Below are 21,887 nucleotides of genomic sequence, written 5' to 3'. Positions count from 1 at the left end.
GAGCTAGGAATTGGGAGTAAATGGTGTCATCTCTAGAGTCGTCACAATAGGATATAATGGCAAGTTTAATGTTGAAGAGGTTGGCAAAGTAGTTAATGCACAGACTCAGGATTATTTAGTAAACTGGTAGTAAAGAGTTCTGAGTTCAAATTCTGCTTCTAACACTAACTTTTATTTATATATTTATTTATTTTTATTATTTATTTATATTTTATTTATTTAAAGATTTTTATTATTTATTTATTTGAAAGAGAGAAAGCACAGAGGGAGAGGGAGAAGCAAGCTCCCCACCACCCGCCCCCTGCCCCCGAGCAGGGAGCCCGATGTGGGGCTCAATCCCAGGACTGTGGGAGCATGACCTGAACCATGCCTTCTGGATAAAGTATTCTTGGCTGCATATTTTTCCCATTTAGCACATTGAATACATCATGCCAGTCCTTTCTGGCCTGCCAGGTCTCTGTGGACAGGTCTGCTGTCAGCCTTATGTTTCTACCTTTGTAGGTTAAGGACCTCTTGTCCTGAACTGCTTTCAGGATTTTCTCTTTATCTCTGAAATTTACAAGCCTTATGTCGAGGTGTTGACCTATTTTTATTGATTTTGGGGGGGGTTCTCCGTGCCTCCTGGACTTGAATGTCTGTTTCCTTCCCCAGATTAGGGAAGTTCTCAGAATAATTTGTTCAAATAAACCTTCTGCCTCCCTCCCTCTCTCTCTCCTCCTCTTCTGGGACCCCTATTATTCGAATATTATTTCACTTTATGGTATTGCTGATTCTCAAATTCTCCCCTCATGATCCAGTAGTTGTTTTTCTCTCTTTTTCTCAGCTTCCTTATTCTCCATCATTTTGTCTTCTATATCACTGACTTTTGCTTCTGCCCTTTTATCCTAGCAGTTAGACCCTCCATTTTTTACTGTATCTCAGTAATAGCATCTTTAATTTTGGTCTGATTAGACTTTACTTCTACAGTAAGGGATTCTCTACTGTCTTATATGCTTTTTTCAAGCCCAGCTAGTATCTTTACAATCGTTGTTTTGAATTCTAGTTCTGACATCTTACTTATATCCATATTGACTAAATCCCTGGCAGTGAGTACTTCTTCCTGTTCTTTCTTTTGGGGTGAGTTTCTCCATCTCATCATTATGTCCAGAAAAGAACAGATGAAAGTGAGAGAAAAGACAAAAATAGCAACAGCATGAGGAAACTACAAACAAAACAAACCAGAAGAAAACAAACAAAACAAAATTAAAAAATCAAACAAGAAGTAACACAGAACAAAACAATAAACTAGATACTGGGCGTATTTTGGTCTGTTTGTTAAAAGAAACTAGATCCCCAAATAGGAAAGAATGAAAAACTTATATATATACAAAAATAAAATAAAATACAATGAAAGGAAACCAAAAATTATATATATATGGCATATATATAAAAATTAAAATTAAAAAAATTTAAAAAGGAATTGATAGAATAAGAAAATAGCTGGAAAAAAAAAAAAACTGAAAGACTAAAGAGTAAAAAAAAAACCCCACAAAAACCCACAAATGCTATATATTGTTTTCCCCAAGAGCTAAAGTTTTGCAGTTCTCTATGAACCGTAAACCTGGTGTTAGCTGGTTGTTCCTGCTGGTCTTCTGGGGGAGGGGCCTGTTGCACTGATTCTCAGGTTTCCTTGCCCTGGTGGAATTGCATCCCCCCCCCTGCCAGGGGGCCAAGCTCTGTGTAAGCAGCTCCAGATTGCACTGTTTTGCTCCCTGAGAGCTTTCAGCACCAATGGAGTGGGGGGGAGGGATGAAAACGGTAGTGCCCCGATCTCTAGCCCCAGAGCTGAAAGTTCACACACACACACACACACACACACACACACACCCTACTCACCACCACCACCCCCCTTCAGTGAGCCCTCACAGAAAAGCAGTCAATCACTCTTGTCTCCCTGGTTTCCATCCTAACTCTCTTTTCACCCAGCCTGTGACCAAGTGTTTTATCTCAGGCATGTGAATCAGTTTCCAGTCTCCAAACTTTACAGACCTCTGTGGCATGGACCCATGCTGTTCCTCCTGGGGAGGGAGGGGTTCTTGCCCCACTTCTTCCTTTTGCTGGACCCCTTCCTTTCACCGGACCATGTAGCGGTTCACAGTTTATGGTAACACTGAGCAGAAAGCCAGGGTCTAGGCACCTAGACTCACTGCTTTCAGCCTGCTTCTCTGCTCTGATACTTGGGAACTCTGTTGCACTCAGGCATCCCCATTCTTTTTGTGACCCTAGGGGTCCTGAGACCATGCTGTCCCATCTAGAATTCTGTCCCAGTTTGCCACCTGAGCACCTTTAAGCCAGGGACGTTCCCAACTGTAGCAGACTTCTAAAAGTTCCAATTTTGTGCTCCACTGCTTTATAATACTTTCCAGTAGCCTGCTTAAGAGCTCCCTCCCCACTGAGGTTTATCTTCCAATATATCACCCCAGATTCACATCTCCACACCTCCTATCTTGCAAAAAGTGGTAGCTTTTCTGTTTGTAGAATTGCAGCAATTCTTTCCCCTGCTCCTCCGCCATCTTAACTTCTCCTAGCCATGTGATCAAAATTCTTATATAGACAAATTTTACATCTCCAGTATTTTCATAAAACAATGTTAAAAGAAAAAAATATTGTTAGGATGACTATATCCAAAATTTTACCTCACTTTTCATATATTTGTGTTTTAGACTAGACAGCCCTACAGTAGGTTGTTTTCAGAGAAGGGCTTGCAAATGCAATCTGAAACATAAATCGTTTCTGTTTAAAAGCAGGTTAGGAATATTATGAAAATAAATAAATCCAGTTAATATACTTTGAGAATTCTAAATGTTAAATTATAAAAACAGGTTGGTCTATTTTTGATGGTATAATATGTGTTAAATTTCAATATAAAGTTCTTACTTCACTGTGTCCAAAAAGTTTGGGGATACTTTTGCTGTTAATCTAGCAGGTCCTGGAAAAACTCTAATTTTCATACATTGCTAGACTCACAGAAAATAAAGGAAATGTTTCAAAAATTTTACTTCACAAAAAAATTGGGAGTAGAACCAGAGACAAACACCTCCCCAACAGTAAGCAAACAGATGGTCTACAGCTGCACTAAGGGCAAACATCTATAGAAGTACTCTCATCTTCAGCTGGGGTCCCAATTCCTAGACCAGCAGCAAGGCTAGGAAGCTGAGTCAGAAACTCCGGCATTAATCCAGGCTTCTTGAACTTCATCTAGAGTTATCTCTCCTGGCTTCCTGATGAAATAGGCACAAGTCCTCAAAGGAAGGCATCCCTAATTTAGTCCAGTAGGATCCAATAAATTATTATCAGGAAAACATGAATTCACAACCAAAAATCAATTAAACACATGAGGAAGAAAACCATCATTAATAACAGTCACAACAGATAAAACTTCCAAAAAAGAACACACAAGCACAACAAACAAATTCATCTAAAGAATATAGAATAGCTATGTTTGAAATGCCTCAATGAATATTTAAATAGAGTATGAATCACAACCATGAATAAACCAAAAGCATTTTCTAGGAAACACCATGCAAATCTAGAAAAGAATCACATACAAGTTCAAAACAAAACAAAAACATTTTTGAAGTAAAACACTCTAGATAAATATTAAATTATATACAGCTGAAGAAAGAATTAGGGAGCCGGAAGACGTATGAATTGGAGTGTATCTGAAAAATCACCCATAATATACAACACCAGTACATAAAACCAATATATATTTTTTAAAGATTTTATTTATTTGAGAGTGAGCGAGCATGAGTGGAGGGAGGGTGCAGAGGCAGAGGGAGAAGCAGACTCCCAGCTGAGCAGGAGCCCGATGCGGGGCTCGATCCCAGGACCCCAGGATCATGACCTGAGCTGAAGGCAGATGCTCAACCCACTGAGACACCCGGGCGCCCCAATAAAACCAATATTAAGAGATATAGAGTAAGGTAGTCCAACAAACATTTAATTGGGCTCCCAAAAGGAGAGAATACAGACAATCTTGGAAAAGCATTATTAGAACAGAAAATGACTGAGATTTTTTCTAAAGCTGATGAAAGATATTCTTCCAAAGCAAGATAAGAAGGAAATCCACACCTAATCACATCATAATGAAATAGAAAAATACTAACATCAAAGAGACATTTATGAAAGTAGCCTGCTAAAGGAAAAAGATTACTTTCAAATGAGCAACAGTTTGATTCTCAACAGAGCAGTTGAAGTCAGGAGACATTGGAATAATGCTTTCAATGTGCTGAAAGAAAATACCTGCTAATTTAAAATCATATACCCCAAATGAATATCCTCAAAGAATGAATATGAAATAAACACATTTTCAGACAACTAAAATTGATTAAGTCATTTGCAGCTTTATATTAAACTTTTAAGAGTTGTTTACACAGAAGGAACATAATTCCATAAAGAACCTTCCAACCAGGAAGGAATAAAACACAAAGGTGACAAATGCACACTGACTCAAAAAAATATATAGTACTGATATTCTTTGAGGTTTAAATTTAAATAAATTAGAATACATTAAGAATAAACAGTAACAAACTGGGAGGAGAGTAAATAGAGTTAAAGGTTTTAGGACCTATTATTGTCCAGGAGTATTAATATTTGGTTTTTGATAAGTCAAATATTTTTCTTGTAGTTCCTAAGGTAACCATTAAAAGAATGTAAAGGAGGGTATGACATTCAAAGTAAAGAGAGGGATATGGGATGATAATAATAAAAGAATCCAAAAGATAGTAAGGAAAGGTGATATAAAAAGAAAAAAGAGAAGTATCAGAATAAAAAGAGCATGATAGGAATACATATTTAAGCCCAAATTTATCAGTAATTACATTAAATGTGGAGGGATCAAATGTTCAAGTTAAAAGATAAAGATTGTTAGACTGGAAAAAAATAATACATGCTGTTTACAATGGTCACTTCTAAACCTAGGCATATAAAAGAGATTGAAATTAAAAGGATATAAAAAAGATATGCCATGCCAAAGCTAATAAAAAGATTGCTCTTGAAACTATGTTAACATTAGGCAAAATATAGTTTAAAGCTACAAGGTTTTTTTTATTTGTTTGCTTTGCTTCATATGTAATAAGTAAAATCATGCCTCCTTGACAAGGTGGTTTCCTGTCACACTGCAGTCACACTGCAATGTTACCATGGAAGCACACAGTTGCCATGAACCACTATTAATTCCTTTTTTCCTTTCTATCATTATATGCCCTGAAGAACCTGTTTTAAAACTGTGGATTTCAGATATTTGTTTCATTGCCTTTAGAAACTATTCACTTTATACAGATCAAATGTATTGAAATGTTGGCATTTCCATTTTTCAGTTTTTCTGACAACATTATCTGACGTTCTGACAACATTAACAAAATGCTTATATGACCAATATGTATTCTGGGCTCTGTGTAAACCGGTAGTCTCTGATACTCAAGATCTATAATCTGCAAACTGTGGCCTCTGAACCAACTGACTCTGTAAATAAAGTTTTATTGGAACAATCCTTGCCCATTCATTTATATAGAATGTATGCTTCTTGTCACACTGCAACAACAACTGAGTAGTTGCAAGAGAGACTATATGGCCCACAAGTCTAAAATATTTATTACCTGGACTAAAATGATCATACTCTACACTACCACATGACTCGAACTGGTACTTTAAGCCCAGTCCTTTCTCACTTTATTGACCTGTTACTTGGTACAGTGCTATTTCTTGTTGGCATCAATTATTTCCACAATAATTTTACATCCAAAATTCAATAGAGTCTATTGTACAGCTTATGTATTTGTTCACTTTGATATGGCTATATCAAATAGTAAGTTATCTCATTTTATCACTGCATAATAGTCATGTGAAATAGGTATTATCACCCCCATTTTACTAATGAAAAAATTGAGGTTCAGAGGCCTAATTCAGAGTCATAGAACTACTTACTGGTAGCCAAACCTAACTTTGCTCTTAATCACTGTGCTGCACTCTCTTTCTGAAATACTTCTCTCTACCTCCCTTCTGTTTTGTGGACTCAGTTCACTGCTCAGGGATCATTGTCTGCCGATGAATATTTTGATTTCTGCTTGCATTACAAACTGTTTTCTTCCCTTTCTTATGTCAGACCATAGATCACTAGACAGTGCATATAAGACTGCTTTGGAGTCTGGAACCTGATCATCCTTGGTCTGAAAGATATCTCGTGAGGACAAAATATTACCTCTTAGGAATAGTCTTTAAAGGGCAATACACTGTGGTAATATACTGTGGTGAGCAATCCCAGTTTTCCTATGAAGGGGGGATGTAATTGAAATACAGTCATTTTTATCCTTTTGATAGTAACTTTTAATTTTTTAGATATCCTTTTGCATGATATTTAGTTATGCGTCTCTCCTAGGTTCATAACCTGCTTCTGAGGTGAAAAAAGTCAAATACTGGGATGGCTATAGTCATATTATTAAGCAGTTTTCTTTTCTTTTTTTTTTTAAATATTCTTTTTTAAGATTTTATTTATTTATTTGAGACAGAATGAGAGAGAGAGAGAGAGCACATGAGAGGGGGGAGGGTCAGAGGGAGAAGCAGGCTCCTTGCTGAGCAGGGAGCCTGATGCGGGACTCGATCCAGGGACTCCAGGATCATGACCTGAGCCGAAGGCAGTCGCTTAACCAACTGAGCCACCCAGGAGCCCCATTAAGCAGTTTTCTAATTTGACTTATTGTTTGAACATAACTAATTAGATTCCTTACAAATGTGTTCAATAGTGTAACACAGTCTATACGTTTATAATTACTCTATAAAGCAATTCTATTAAAACAGTTAACATACATATTAAATTATGCCATATTGAAATGTGGTCTTGTATGGTAGAATAAGTGTTTTTAGATATTTGTATTCTAGTTCCAGCTTTCCTTCTAACCAATTATGAAACCCTGGACAACTTCCAAATGTTTCCTTAAACATATATTAACAACAATTTCCTCACCTATGAAGTTGGGGACTATATTACCTCTAAGATCCTTTTCAGGTCTAAAATTATTTGATTCTGTGATTTAATTTGTACTGTGTGCTTCTTTATTTAGCAGATAGCACACATAAGATCAAATGCCTCTGTTCTCTGATAAAACAGATTATCATTAATGGTCTTGGAGTTACCAAAGGAAGGCTTAATTATATCAGACTATTACTATTAAAAACACATTCAAACAAAACATAACAAGATTTTGAAGTAAGATAAAAATGGTTTCTCCACAATATCCATAACAGATAGTGTTCAGTGATGTAGATAGTGCAGTGTTTTGTCTGTCATTCTAAAGTACTAGATAAGAGTCTAAGGAAACAATGTAGTTCATTTCTAATTTGGTAGCAATACAAATGGTTGTCCTATTTAGATGGCATTGCTCAAAATATAGTTTAAAAAAGAGACTTTCAATGATAAGACTAACCTAACATTAGTTAGCCAACTTTTTTTTCAGTCACTTAAGGTAAATAAGTTCTGGGGATATAATGTACAGCATAGTAACTAAAGTTAACAGTACTGTATCATATATTTAAAAGCTGCTAAGAGAGTATATCTTAAAAGTTCTCATCACAAGGAAAAAAATGTGTAACTATGTGAGCTGGTGGATAGTAACTAAATTTATTGTGGTAATCATTTCACAATATATACATACATAAAATCATTATGTTGTACACCTAAAACTAATATGATGTTATCTGTCAAATACATCTCATTAAAACTGGAAATGAACAAAAAAAGATAATGGTACAAGGGAAAAAAGGTATAGGGAGAAGATACTAAAGATATAAAACGCACACTGATTGTTCTGTAAACTTCTACTTATTATCAATAACTGTTATCAAATGATGTTTTGATTCCATTGCCTCACCTGGAATTAGTTCAGCTGCTCCTCCCAGGTGTTCTAAGCAATACCTTTTACATGTTGGGAATAAGTATGAAAGGTAGCTGGAGGACATATAAAATTATGGAGTACATCATTAAAGATTGTAATTAAAACTTCAAATTTTTCCTTATATAGAAAACAAAAACAAGGATCAAGAATGTTGCAGTTGTCTTTTTTTAATAGAGAATACTACTCACAAGAAAAAGACAAGGTATGGTTTTTGTGTGTGAGTGGAGTAAGGAGATGAGAAAAAATCTAAAACACATGCCACAGGCCAGAAAAAGATATTTTGGTATTGCTCAGAAGAGAAATTATTTTTTGGAGCAGGGAAATATACTAGGTTAAAAATCATTTCACATTTTGGGGCACCTGACTGGCTCAATCAGTAGAGCATCCAACTCTTGATCTCAGGGTCTTGATCTCAAGGTCATGAGTTCAAGCCCCACACTGGGCATGGAGCCTACTTTAAAAAAATAAAGAAAATAAAACACTTAAAATACTCATTTCACATTTTAACATTGCTGTATGCTTGTTAAAATAGATGGTGTCTTAGAAGTATTATTGGCATGGTTTTTCTGCATAAAATTATAGTGTTTTAAAATCAGTAGTATCTTAGATTCAATGAAATTTGGTGATAAGTTCATAAAATTTGTTAGAGAGTTTTGTTTAGAGAGTTTTAAATTTCTTTAGAGAGTTTTAAAATATAATTATGATTATATATGCTTAGAAATATTTTTTGTTATAATAGTAAAATTAGTGGATTTAGGAGACCATGTTTTAGTCAAGAAGACAAATGTTTTTAATAGGTAAATTTTGGTGGAGTAAGCAGCAGAATGTTTATATTCTTACTAGTATTAGGGAGAGATGAACCAGCAGCACAGTTTAAGAAGTAGAAGATCCAGCTAATGACTAAATACAGCATGACTCCCAGTTATTACCATTACTAAGACTAAATACACACATGACTCCCAGACAAGACTCCTTCATGCTGAAAACTTAGGTGAAGTTTGGTGGAATTAGAATAAAAAACAAAAAGAGCAATTATATGTGGAAAGGCTTGAGTGATATATAAAAAGGCAGCATGCTCAAGAGTATCTGGTACATCTCTGCTTGTCCTTTTCCCTGCAAGTGTGGCTAAGACATATGAAAATTAATCAAGTGCTTGTGAACCCACACATTGGTGGGTTATTTTTTAAATTCCTAAGTAATTACTTTTTGTCATCTGTCATCTGTTCTTAAGAATATAGGTTGACCTAGCGTATATGTGTATGTGTGTGTGTGTAAACATATGTATGTTAAGTGTTTACATATATTTACATATGTATATCTGAGAATGTTATATAGTCTTGCAAGTTGCTTAATTTTCATGAACTTCAATTTTATCACCTGTAAAATAAGGATAATTGGAGTTCTCTCATAGGCTGATTGTGGGGATAGGCTATAGGATTTCAAGCACTTGATACAATGCCCAACCCATAGTAGGCATTCAACAAATGGCATTATAGTTAAGCACAGATGCTTTCAAGTTACATCAATTTAAGCAGCAAGTTTGGCAGTTTCTTTATAGTGTATATAGCTGTATAAAGTACATCACTTTATATAAAATATATAAACACATTATACACACTTAGCATAGGACCCATTCCATTCCTTGGTATTTACCTAAAAGAAATGAAGACGTTGTTCCACAAAATTACCTATATGCTGATGTTTATAGGAGCTTTATTAATAATTGCCCCAAACTGGAAACAACCCAAATGTCCATCAACTGGTGAATGGATATATAGATTTTGGTACATCCCTACGATGGAATACAACTCAGTGACATAAAGGGATGAACCATTGATAAATGTAATAGTATGAATGAATCCCAAAAGCATTAAGTGAAAGAAGCCAAATTCAAAAGGCTGCCTACTACATGATTCCATTTGTGTGTCATTCTAGAAAAGGCAAACTATAGGAATAAAAATCACAAGTGGTTGCCAGGGATTGGGTATAAAGGGAAGACATTGACTATATTGGTGCACAAGGGAACATTGTGGATGAATGGAAATATTCTGTATCTTGATTGTGATGGCTGTTACATGACTATAAATTTGTGAAAATTTATACAACTGTACATAATAGATGGGTAAATTTTTACTTTGTGTAAGTTATAACTCAATAAACTTGACTTTAAAAAATACATCCATGTATACTTATGTGATACATGATGCATGTTTTACTTCAATAAAGATTTTATCTAAAAATATACCTATAAGTAGAAAAAGTGTTATAGTTGTGTAAAACATTTATTAAAACTCTGATTGTATATAAAAATCCTGACTCACTGAAGGCCTTGCTCAAAAATATAAGTATCTTTATCAAAAATTTCAAGGTAAAGTATAAATACATAGATTCTAAGCATTACAATAAAAGGGGTATTATAGAAAATTTAATCCAAAAGGAGAGACAAAAAAGAGAAGCAGAGAAAACAGGATATATGAAACATGAAAAATATGTACAAATAAGTCCAAATATATCTGTAATCACAGTATATTGCACATCTTTACAACATGTGACGATAAGTGTTATCAGATAAACATATATCAACATGAATAAAAGTCAAAAGTACAATGTCAAAAAAGCAGTTGCCTGTGAAATATGTGAAGTATCGTTTATATAAAGTTTAAAATCTGCAAAAAGATATACATTATCTGTAAGTATATAACTATATAATAAAAGTATAAAATGTCCTTGAAAATGATAAGCCCAAATTCATGAAAGTGTTCACTTTGGGGGTGGAAGGGAAGGAGGGAGTATAACTAGTAAGTGCGATATATGGGTTGGGGTAGAGGATTTTTTTTTTTAAATAGGAAGCAAGATAACAAAATATTCTTTAAATTTAAGACAAAGTTTATCACTGTAAAGAATGTCATCAATATTGTAAATAGGTGTATGTCATTGCATATTGCTTATATATACTAAGTATAGACTATTTCTGGACAGATGACTGCTAATCTCAGGAGAAGGGATTTGTACTGAGGGTTGGAGGTGGAAGAAAGATTTACTTTACACTGTATTTTCTTATACTTTTTAAATTTTGTTAGTTTTTTAATGCATATATATATATATATATTTGGATTTTATTTATTTATTTGACAGAGACAGAGAGAGAGAGCACAGATAGGCAGAGCAGAAGGCAGAGGGAGAGGGAGAAGCAGGCTTCACACTGTGCAGGAGCCCGATGCGGGGCTTGATCCCAGGACCCTGGGATCATGGCCTGAGCCGAAGGCAGCACTTAACCGACTGAGACACCCAGGCGCCCCAATGCATGTTTTTATGAGTACACAGATAAATGAATACATGCAGGGTTTTTTTTTCATGTAATTGCCAGAAATATAGGAAATATGCCTGAGGAACAGGAAAAAATATCTGTTCACTAATTTCCTTAATGTTTTTTATATGAAATTTATTATTGACTTGTAATGTGATGGAATTATATGATATTAGTAGTGAAAGTAGGAAATGCAATAGAAGTAAACAGCACATTTAAATTAGTTTTCTTACATATAACATAGATCCAACTCAAACTAGCCTGAGCTTAAAAAAAAAGACTTATGTACTCAGGAAGTCCAAGAGATGGAATGGATCTGAAACTGTCTGGCAGAGGGGATCCAGGAGTACAAATGATGTCATCAGGATTCAGTTTTCTTCTGGGGCTGGTGGGATGGAGTACTGTGTTTGCACAACCTGGATTATATTTACCTGAGTGGTAGGGAATGAAGTTCATCCTAGCCACCAGGACTGAACAGGATCACTGTGACAGAGGGTAAGGGTATTTCCCCAAAAAAGAAATGCTGGCCAGATGAACATATATCTGATAAAGGAAAAGCCAGGAAGTTTATAATAGCTTTGAACATAGTCAGCAAGGCCTAGACATAAGATTAGACATTTGGGTTGCTGTGAAGCCACACCAGATCTTCATAGCCAATTAAATGTGAGAAGTGAGAAAGTCAGTATTACCTGAAGCACAGGAATTTAAGTAAAATTCTCATGTTCCCATTTTTATTGCAGAAATTTCTTAGGCAGAAATCTTCATTATGGCGTTTTCCTACCAGAACATTGTTCGTTTTGTTTTTGGTTTGGGAGGGGGTTTTTGTTTGTTTGTTTGTTTGTTTGTTTTGTTTTTGTTTATTCGTTTTTGCAGAAGTACCAGGTTAAAAAAAAATCAAAAATAATCATCTAAGGTACTTAGCATTCTCATATATTTATTTAGCAAATTCTCTGTTACCTGTCCAATATTTGATATTCCTTAAATACATGTAACAGGATGTTCGACATTTTGTAAGTTGAATGTGATATGTTCTTTTTTGTGTGATTCTTTTTGACCATTAGTCACAGTGGGTATCTGTGTCTTCCATATTAACCATTTCAATCACATTTTATAGTTTACTGAAAATTGGCAAAGCTGTCAATTTTTGACATAAAGAACCAGCCACCTATTTTTAAATGCTTTTTTTATAATTTTTGAGAATGTTTTATCTATAATTCTAGAACGTGACATGTTAAAGCAAGCACTCAAACATCTTAAATTTAATGAACAAGTAACTCTTTGTTAGGTTTGCTAGCCCAGATAGAGAACAAATTATTTAACTTAGCTCCTAAAGTTATATACAAAGACCTGAATTGTTGCATTGTTTTTATTATTCTACATTATTCAAATAGAAAAGTGGCATTGTCCAGTGCTCACTTACATTACACTAATTAATTTTCCTGTGGTCAGGATTTCACAGTTTGTCTTATGACTTTATTCTTATGCAAGAAAATAATCCCAGTGAAATCATCTGAGTTCAGCAAAATTAGTGAACTTCTGCCTCCAAACTCAATCACTTCTTAATTATTGCCATTAGTGTAGTTTGTGAGGTGTTTGATAACAATTTGCTCTGTGTTACATATCAAACACCACTTAAAGTGAAAGACAGTCCTTTCATGCAAATCAAATTTTGAATAAACAAAACTGAAATCTGACTTTACTGGTATCATATTTTAAAAGTTTCATTGAAAACTTTTTGGCTATGCCTGAAACCCAATGGGAAAGATGGTTGGAAGTTGGCAGTTCTTTTAAAACTACAAGTTTGAACTCTGTTGAAAAACTGACTAGTCCCTTTTAAAGTTTGAATACTACAGGCAGAGAGGAACAATAACATCCTTTGAATAAAATACCTCTTAACATTCAAGATTGTTGCCATACTCCCTTCAGAGATTTTTGTCTGGCAGAAAAGGAATTGAAAAGGTTAAGTCATATCTGTAAGAATCAGGTTATAGTCTTGTATATTTTTTTCACATTAAATATCAAAGATGGCTTAACAACATATTTAGAATTTTCTGGGTTTTACTATTAATAAAGTTAAAAGAAAATCTAGTGTGGTCAGGCAGTGGAGCCACATTAAGTTTGTATGTGAAACACCGATTGTGCTTATCTCAAGATATTGCTCTGAACCCATGTTCCACATTCTGAATTCTGTGTATAAAGTTAAACATTGCAGAAGGGCATATATCTGATGATACAGATGAATAAGGTTGAAGTTGAGTAATGAGCAAACTTGGTAAATTTAATATATTCTTGTCTTCAATATGTCTGTTACTCATATAATTTGATTATTTTGTGAGAAATTATGAGACACTACTGAAAATACAGATAGATTTTAAAACTACCACAAATTTAAGGCTCCTATTTATACTACAATACTGTATTCTAACATACCAAAACTAATATTAAATTTCTTAAAATATTAATTACTTGCAGGCAAAGTTGTTGGCTATGCAACAAGCCAGAGAGACTGCAGTTCAACAGTACAAAAAACTAGAAGAAGAAATCCAAACACTTCGAGTTTACTACAGGTAAAATTCTTTTTAACCTGGGCATAAATAAATGTTGGTCTGGCCCTATTGAACTATTTGCTCATCTAAATGCCACCTCTGAAATGATATATATATTTAAAACAGTACATGAATAACAGTAAAAACAGCCTTTCGCCAATTATAATATAATATGAGAAGTTTTATAAAGGAATGCCACTGAAGGATTTTTAACACTTATTTAATTTATGCTCCAAGAGTAGTTGTGAAATTAATTCAGTAGGTCACACTGGCATTTTTTAATGAAAAGAAATAGAATAGAAAATATCACTGGGTGTTTATACGCAAACAATGAGTCATGGAACACTACATCAAAAACTAATGATGTAATGTATGGTGATTAACATAACATAATAAAATAAAAAAAATTTTTTTTAAATGTCAGAGTGCATCTCCTATAGTAAAGGTAAATATTGTTTTATGATACTTTGGTTTTAGTTTGGTGTTGTGTGAAAGAGAGTTAAGATGGTATATTGAGTTATGTGTAAAATATATATATTTTCACAATGGATCATGGTAAAAATAAATAAATAAAAGGTTTGAAAAGTGATGTACAATGTCCTGTATGTTCTCTGATACTTAATAAGATTAAAAAACCCTCAAGTCTGAAGTGTAAGAATTCACTAACTTGGGCTGTGGGTTATTGAAAGATTTTCTTTTAATTTTTCCCCTTCTCAGAATAATGTTGTTAAGTACAAAATATGCAATTAAATCAAAATCAGCTTTACTGAAATAGTTATGAAAGTATCATGTCATGATATTTTACTATATTCACACATCATTATTAATACATTAAATTAGTATGTCTAACAGCAAGTCTATTAACTATAATTTCAAAGTAGTGATGACTGTAAATGGTATTTTGGGGATAACTGCAAACCCTGAAATGTGATGTGAAAACACCAGTGGTTCCTATGGGTGCAATTTCTCAAGAACTGCTAAACAGTACTATTGTAGTTTTAGGCTATGTTCATAATGGTAAGAAATGCTGTATTTACACCAGAGTGAAAAATAAAGATGAATTTTTTTTTTCATCCCAAGTTAAGAATGCCTGCTTTAGAACAATGTTACTGGCATATGTAGTTGGTTATTGTTATGAGTTGAATTGTGTCCCTCAAAAAAGATATGTTGAAGTCCTAACCCCTAGAATCTCAGAATGTGACTATATTTGGAAATAAGGCCTTTAGAGAGGCAGCCAGGTAAAATTAGGTCATTAGCATGGGCTCTAACCTAATATGACTGATGTTCTATAACAAGGAGAAATTTGGACACAGAGACACACACATAGAGGAAGGCTATATAAAGACACAGGGAGAAGACAACTGTGCGCCTGGCATCCACAAGCCAAGTAATGCCAAATGTTGGCAGCAAACACTAAAATGTAGAAGAGGCCTGGGAAGATTCTCACCTATAGCCATCAAAGAGAGCATAACCCAGCTGACACCTTGATTTTGGACCTGTAGGTAAATTTCTGTTTTAAGCCTCCCAGTTTGTGGTACATTGTTATAGTAGCCTTACGAATTAATGCAGTTATAAAATATTAAGTATGTTTGATTGATGACTGGGGATCATTTGTCTGCAGTTAGAAGCAATGTCTATATGTGATCATGTCAGTAAACAAAAACCTGATGATTAATGAGGACATCCCAGCCACTCACCCTTTTTTTTTTTTTTGTCACTATAGAGTGGATATGACAATCTTTCCTTCATACTTTACACCAATGGGTTCTCAACTGTAGCTGTGCATAAGAAGCACCTGAGGAGCCTCTAAAAATTCTAATCCCCATCTCCTCCCAGGCCAATTACATCAGTCTCTTGAGGTAGGACTAGGCTGTCAGTGTTTTAAGTTCCCTAAAAATTCCCACATGTATTCAAGTTTGAGGGATGCTGCTTTACAAGCACATTTCAAGTAGCTGCATTAAATTAGGGCCTCTTGGTAGAATAATAGGAGCATATATTAAACCTGCTACTAGGACTTATGAATATTGTGTGGTTTGTGCCCTTGGATATTGCAGTGCGGTATGAAGTAGCTTCACACTATCGGTAAGGGAGAGTTTTCATGGAACCTTCCCCTGCCATCCTTGTGAGATAGGACAGCAAATGCTTGTTGATAAAGTGACATTATCCAGGAATTCTGAGAAGCATATGATAATCTTACATGACCTGACATTTTTTTTCTTAAAAAACAAACCTTGATGTCAGTTCTTAATGCTCCTTCTTTTTACTGAATTGCAGATTACTGAAAGATTTTTAAAAATTGTAAAGCCAAAATACTTGTTTTCCAAAGACTTTTTTAATCTACATGAATATAACAGAGTTAAACAATCTCTTCTAGATAAAGAGTTAACAATTGTTGGCTCAAAGATAGGCTTCACATGTACCCCTCTCACTGCTACTTAAAAAAAAAAAAAAAAAAAAAGGCTGGTAGTATGCTAAAGCTACTGGGATTTGCACTTAAGACAGCCCTGCCTTTTGTGGCTTATATAAATGAACCTCTCCAAGACCATTTCCTTTTTGTGAAATTAGAATTATAGCACCTACCTCATACAGTTGTTTTAAGTATGTACAGTTCTTAGCACAGTATTTAGCTTATTGTTAGTGCTCAACCAACGTTAAGATAAATTTACTTTTACACGACAAAGTCAGTGAAGTAGGAGTAGAATCAAAATGTATATCACTGAAGCCAAAGAAGGAGATTTTTAAAAATTTTTTAAAAAAGGTCATCTATTGCTAAATGGTTAAGGAAGATAAGGAGAAAAAGTGTCCTTTCTATTTGAAATTAGGTGGTCATTAGTAACCTCCACAGAGGTAGTTTTAATAAAGCATTAGATACAGAAGCCAGTTTTCTGTGAATTGAAGAGTGATTAGAGGTCAAGAAGCATAGTAATTTGGACAATAGAGCAGTCCTTGAAGAAACTTGAATAAGGAAGATGTTAATGATAGTTGAGAAGAAAGGAAGATAGGTTCAGGACTTTTGGTTTTGGTTTTTGAAAAATGGCAGATATTTGAGCCTGCTTATGACGAATTGGAAAGAGCTAATAGAATTGTTATGGTTGGAACAGGATTCCTACAGAAGTAGGAAGAGATGGAATTTAGAATCTCCCAAAGCATTTGCCTTGAGCAGGAAGATGGTCACCTTGTGCTCACAGACAGGACTGAAAGAGATAAGAATAGCTGTGGAATAGAAATAAGTTTCAGTTCAGAATTAAGAGTTTCATTTTTTTCTGTAAAGTGAGGGTCAGTATGGGCTGCTAAAGTGCAGAGGGCAGGAGGCTTTGAAAGGGAATGGGAAAGAAAACTGAATAAGGGCAAGAAGACCACGACAAGCAGTCCTAAAGAGCGAGCTGGGCATAGATGCTACAGGTGAGTTCTAGTTTTTACAGTTGCATAACTTGACACGTTCAACTACCTTGTATAGTAGCACAGAAGGCAAAGGATTGAAATGATCCAGGATTACAGGTTTGCAGGACCAAAATGATGGAGAGGAGCATGGTTGAAAGTAAACTAGCAAAAACTTGTTGAAATGATGAATAATGGTCTAAGCTAAATAGAGCAGGAAGTAAAACTGAAAGAACCTATATACCAAGAGAAAAAGGAGGAATTAAGAAACCCTAAATCTTGAGATCAAAGGGCAAAGGTGGCAGGAATAAGAAAATTCAAGAGCTGAAAGGATCAGATGTTGTAGGCAGAAAGTGGACTGTTGCTGTTTAAGATCTCAGAGGTGAAGCACTCAGACTGAGCATTGACAATATTAAAAGCATTGCCTTAGAAGTAGACGAAATTGAGAGGGGGGTCACTAGATATGAAGAAGTAAAAAATTATGAAACTCAAGTATTGAATACTCATTTGGATACTGTCTGAAAAGATTGGGTACTCACTGTCAGTGCCGTAATGGCAAACGACCTAAAAATAGATAAAAGCTACGTGTTGAAATAAACAGCTATATGTATCAAAGGAAGAAACCTGTATGGTGTGTGATGCACAGGAGAATGTGTGCGTCTGTGAGGAAAGTTGGGTCCTTTAAGGAGCTCCGCATTTCTGTCAAAACAGAGAGGTACAGAGAACCTTCATGTGTTGTTGATGGGGATATAAAATGATGCATCTGCTGTGGAAAGCAGTTTGGCAGTTCCTCAAAATTAGACATGGAATTCCCACATGATCCAGCAATTCCACACGTAGGTATATACCCTACAAGAATAGAAAGCAAGGACTCAAACAGATACTTGCACACCAAGGTCTGTACCGTATTGTTCAAATTAGCCAAAAGGTGAAAACAAAACAAGTCGAGTGCCCATCAACAGATAAATGAATTAAAAAATGTGTTATCTACATACAGTGGAATATTATTTAGCCCTAAAAAGAAATGAAATTCTGATACATGCTACAACATGAATAAATGCATTATGCTAAGAAGAATAAGCCAGAGAGAAAAGATAAATATTATGTGATTCCACTTCTATGAGGTATCTAGAATGGGCAAATTCCTAGAGACAGAAAGCAGAGTAGAGTTACCACTGGCTGAGGGAAGGAAGGGATGGGGAATTGCCAGGGACTGGGGGAGGAGAGAATGGGGAGTTAGGGTTTAATATGTAGAGTTTCTGTTTGGGATGGTGAAAAAGTTCTGGAAATGGATAATGGTAATGGTTGTACAACATTGTGAATGTACTTCATGCCACTGAATTGTACACTTAAAAATGGTTAAAATGGTAAGTTTTATGTTATCTTACCACAATTTTTTTTAAGAAAAAAAATGTACAAAGAACATTCTGTGAGGATATGCAGAAATTTATTTAAAATAGAATAGGGGTAAAATCCCTGGGATATTAGACTCTGGGAAGGGAGAGGCAATTACAAAAAGAACAAAGCTGTAATTTCATGGGAGCTCACATTCTGATTTAATTGATTCAAATGAAAGTAAACAGTATTTCTTACTCACTTGAATAGATGGTGGTTACAGATCCATACATAAAACACAACTAGTATTCATAGAGATAATAGTTTTTTGCTCACTTTCCTATGTTATAGAGGACAAGAAAAAGTTCCATTTTTATGTGAAGAAAACCAGTACTAATTATGTAATGTGTGTGTGTGTGTGTGCGCAAAGAACTCCTAAATAATAAATTTTGTTTAGCAAAGTTTAAGAAAAAATACATTTTCAGTTATTCAATTTTACACACACATATACACATATGTGTGTATTACCATGTCAAAGTTATTCCCCAATAATTAAGAAAAACAAGCTAAGAAAAAATAGGAATAGGACAGTAAGCTGGAGTCAGGAGCAAGTCAGTATACAACAAAAGAATAAATAAATCTCAAGAATAAGTCTGGCTCTCAGCTACAGCCAAAGCCGGGGAAGATGTATGATCAGTTACTAGTTTTAGGGACAGATTAAAATATGCTGATGACTTTCATTCTACTTTGCCTTTAGTTCTGCCAGTTAGTGATAATGACCTTATTCTCTTTAAATTCTTTTCCAAGAATAATTTTCTTTTGCTGGGTTATGTGCACTAAGAGCTACTGTTACTCTAAGCATTTCATTTCCCTGTATGGAAATAAGGAACATGGAACTATATTTTTCTGAGCTTCTCTATTCTGTCTGTTTCCTTTGAGTTTTAGAAGATTTTTGAGTACTAAGAAGAGAAATGTTGGCCTTTCATTTCCTTTGGCAGAGTTAGGGACGGGGCCATGAGGTGGATGGGTAGGGATACTAAACTTAACCATTATAACTGACAGCTCTTTCACATTAAAGCAGAAGGCATAACAAGAGAGGAATAGCAATAGGAAGATTTAAAATAAACTTCACTTATTACAAAAGTGTTTTTAGTAAAGTATTAGTACCTCCTCATTGTTGTGCTAAATGCTAAATTCACTGGCAACAGCTTCATTAGTTTCAATCTAAACAGCTTCATCAGGGAATAATCTTAAACTTGTAAGGGTTAGATCTGTATTTAGTAATGATTTTTTCCTGTTATTATAAACCTGTAGGGCTGCATTCCTAAGTTCAGGAGGCATAATAACAACCTCTTTCTAATCGAGAGAATGCCTAAGTTTCAGTGTTTGCTGATTTTATAGTACTTCCTTATATTTCCTCTTGCTTAAAAAAAGTGTAAATTCAAATGTGTAGATAAGAATAGATCCTGTTGTTTGGTGCCAGTAAACTAGGATTTAATATTTACAATAACAGCAGTTTATGTTTTAAGTTTGTATTATATTTGTGTGATTCCATGTGGGAAGTCGTGATGCCTTTCAGAACCTAATAAATTTCACATTTTAGACCAAAAATATTGAATAGAATGCTCCATATTTTAAGGTAGTATGTTTCCTATGATTATACTAGTATTTTCTTAATCATAGAAATCATTTCTTAATAGAATACTTCCATGTTTGACATAGTGAAAACTGGACTAAACATGAGCCCTACTTACTGGTTTGTAATACACATTTCAAAGTTGTAGAGGCCATAATATAGAGCCCTTGTAAAATATATTGAAAAAGAGAATGAAGTTCTTAATTTTTCCTACATTCCTTTTCTAAATTTTATTTAGTATGAGTCTTTTACTTCTTAGTTGCGTTTTTTTCTCTGTGTATATGCCATCCTTAGCAATGAAAAGCATGACTGTCACTCAGATCTGGTGTTTGGTTTGTTTTGTTTCTTTAGTGTGGTGATAGATTTTCCTTGAACCCTATGTTCTCTCAGTGAGAACTATGCATTGATAAGACAGTTGGCAGTGACGATGGCATGCAGGCTCTAGCCAGGGAGCAGCATGTTTCCCAGTGCAATGAGAGGGCTTGAATGCTTGATCCTGACCTCATTTGTTCAGTGTTCTAATCAATTGTGCTAATTAGACTGCCCAATGACATAAAAAATTTTGTCACATATGTATTTTCAATAAGAATTAACTATCCATGTGGGGCGCCTGTGTGGCTCAGTCATTAACCATCTGCCTTCAGCTCAGGTCATGATCCCAGGGTCCTGGGATCGAGCCCCACATCAGGCTCCCTGCTCGGCGGGAAGCCTGCTTCTCTCTCTCCCGCTCCCCCTGCTTGTGTTCCCTCTCTCACTGTGTCTCTCTCTGTCAAATAAATAAATAAAATCTTAAAAAAAAAAAAATTAACTATCCATGAAGCTGTGTTATGGTACCATACTGCTAAAGCAGTAATAAAAAGAGCAAAAGAAGACCTGAATTCTTCCATCTTTGCCATTGATCAGATTTTTTATTTAACATAGGCAAGCCCCAAGCTTTCTATGTTTCAGTTTCTTTAACTTTGACACTAGGGGCTTTTTGTAGTTAGTTCTAACATTTTGTGAAATTTGCCACCCTTTCATGTGAGGTAGATTAAATTTTTTTAGTGATGTTTATTTTTATTTTTAGAATCAAGAACTGTTGAGGCGCCTGGCTGGCTCAGTCAGTAGAGCATGCAACTCTTGATCTCAGGGTTGTGAGTTCGAGCCCCATGTTGGGTGCAGAGATTACTTAAAAATAAAATCTTAAAAAACAAAACAAAACTGTCTTCTTATACTATTAAGTCGCACCTATTTTCAGGGTCTTTTTAATGTACACTTGGCTTCACTTTGACTATTCAAACCAACATATATATTTGTTGGTGGCTGTGGAATGCAAAACAAAAGGAAAATTAAAACAGTTTGAAAAACAAAAAACCTTAAGGTTTGTATTTTCTGTATGTCCAGTGATTTGGAATATGGTTATTAAAGATTCCTTCCTCCTCTCAAATTATAGAATGTGACATTTAATAAGTTACTTCTGAATGTCAGGTACTTCACCTGTAAGCAGATATCTGACCTGCTTACTGTGAAGATCAATGAGAAAATATATTTAGATGTTTTTTGAAAACTGTAAAGCACTGTGCAAGGAAATAAATTAATAGTTTATTGATAAAATTACTTTAAAAGTTTTGCTTTATTCAGATGTAAGACAACTATTAAATTAGTAAAAGGCTGTTTCTATTGAAATAGTTTATGCTTCTATGACTGTATCCAGAAGGATATTTTTTGCATTGTCAGTTTTCACTATTTGCTGGGCCTTATTCTAACACTAAGTT

The 21,887-nt window shown here is 34.7% G+C and overlaps 1 protein-coding gene across 8 annotated transcripts in view; it reads left to right on the top strand.

The window, feature by feature from the left end:
- MIPOL1 (mirror-image polydactyly 1) overlaps positions 1-21,887 on the top strand; it is a 321,775-nt gene that overhangs the window by 210,213 nt on the left and 89,675 nt on the right. For all 8 annotated transcript variants that reach the window (XM_034992341.1, XM_034992340.1, XM_034992339.1 and 5 more), the window contains one exon: positions 13,711-13,805. In XM_034992341.1, coding sequence (XP_034848232.1) covers positions 13,711-13,805 — 95 coding nt within the window. The remainder of the gene's footprint in view (positions 1-13,710; positions 13,806-21,887) is intronic.

The sequence above is a fragment of the Mirounga leonina genome, unplaced genomic scaffold (genome assembly GCF_011800145.1).
Source record: "Mirounga leonina isolate KUSES-001 unplaced genomic scaffold, KU_Mleo_1.0 Mir_82, whole genome shotgun sequence".
NCBI lineage: Eukaryota > Metazoa > Chordata > Mammalia > Carnivora > Phocidae > Mirounga > Mirounga leonina.
Note: the sequence above shows the minus strand (reverse complement) of the source record. Positions and strands in the feature narration are given on the sequence as shown.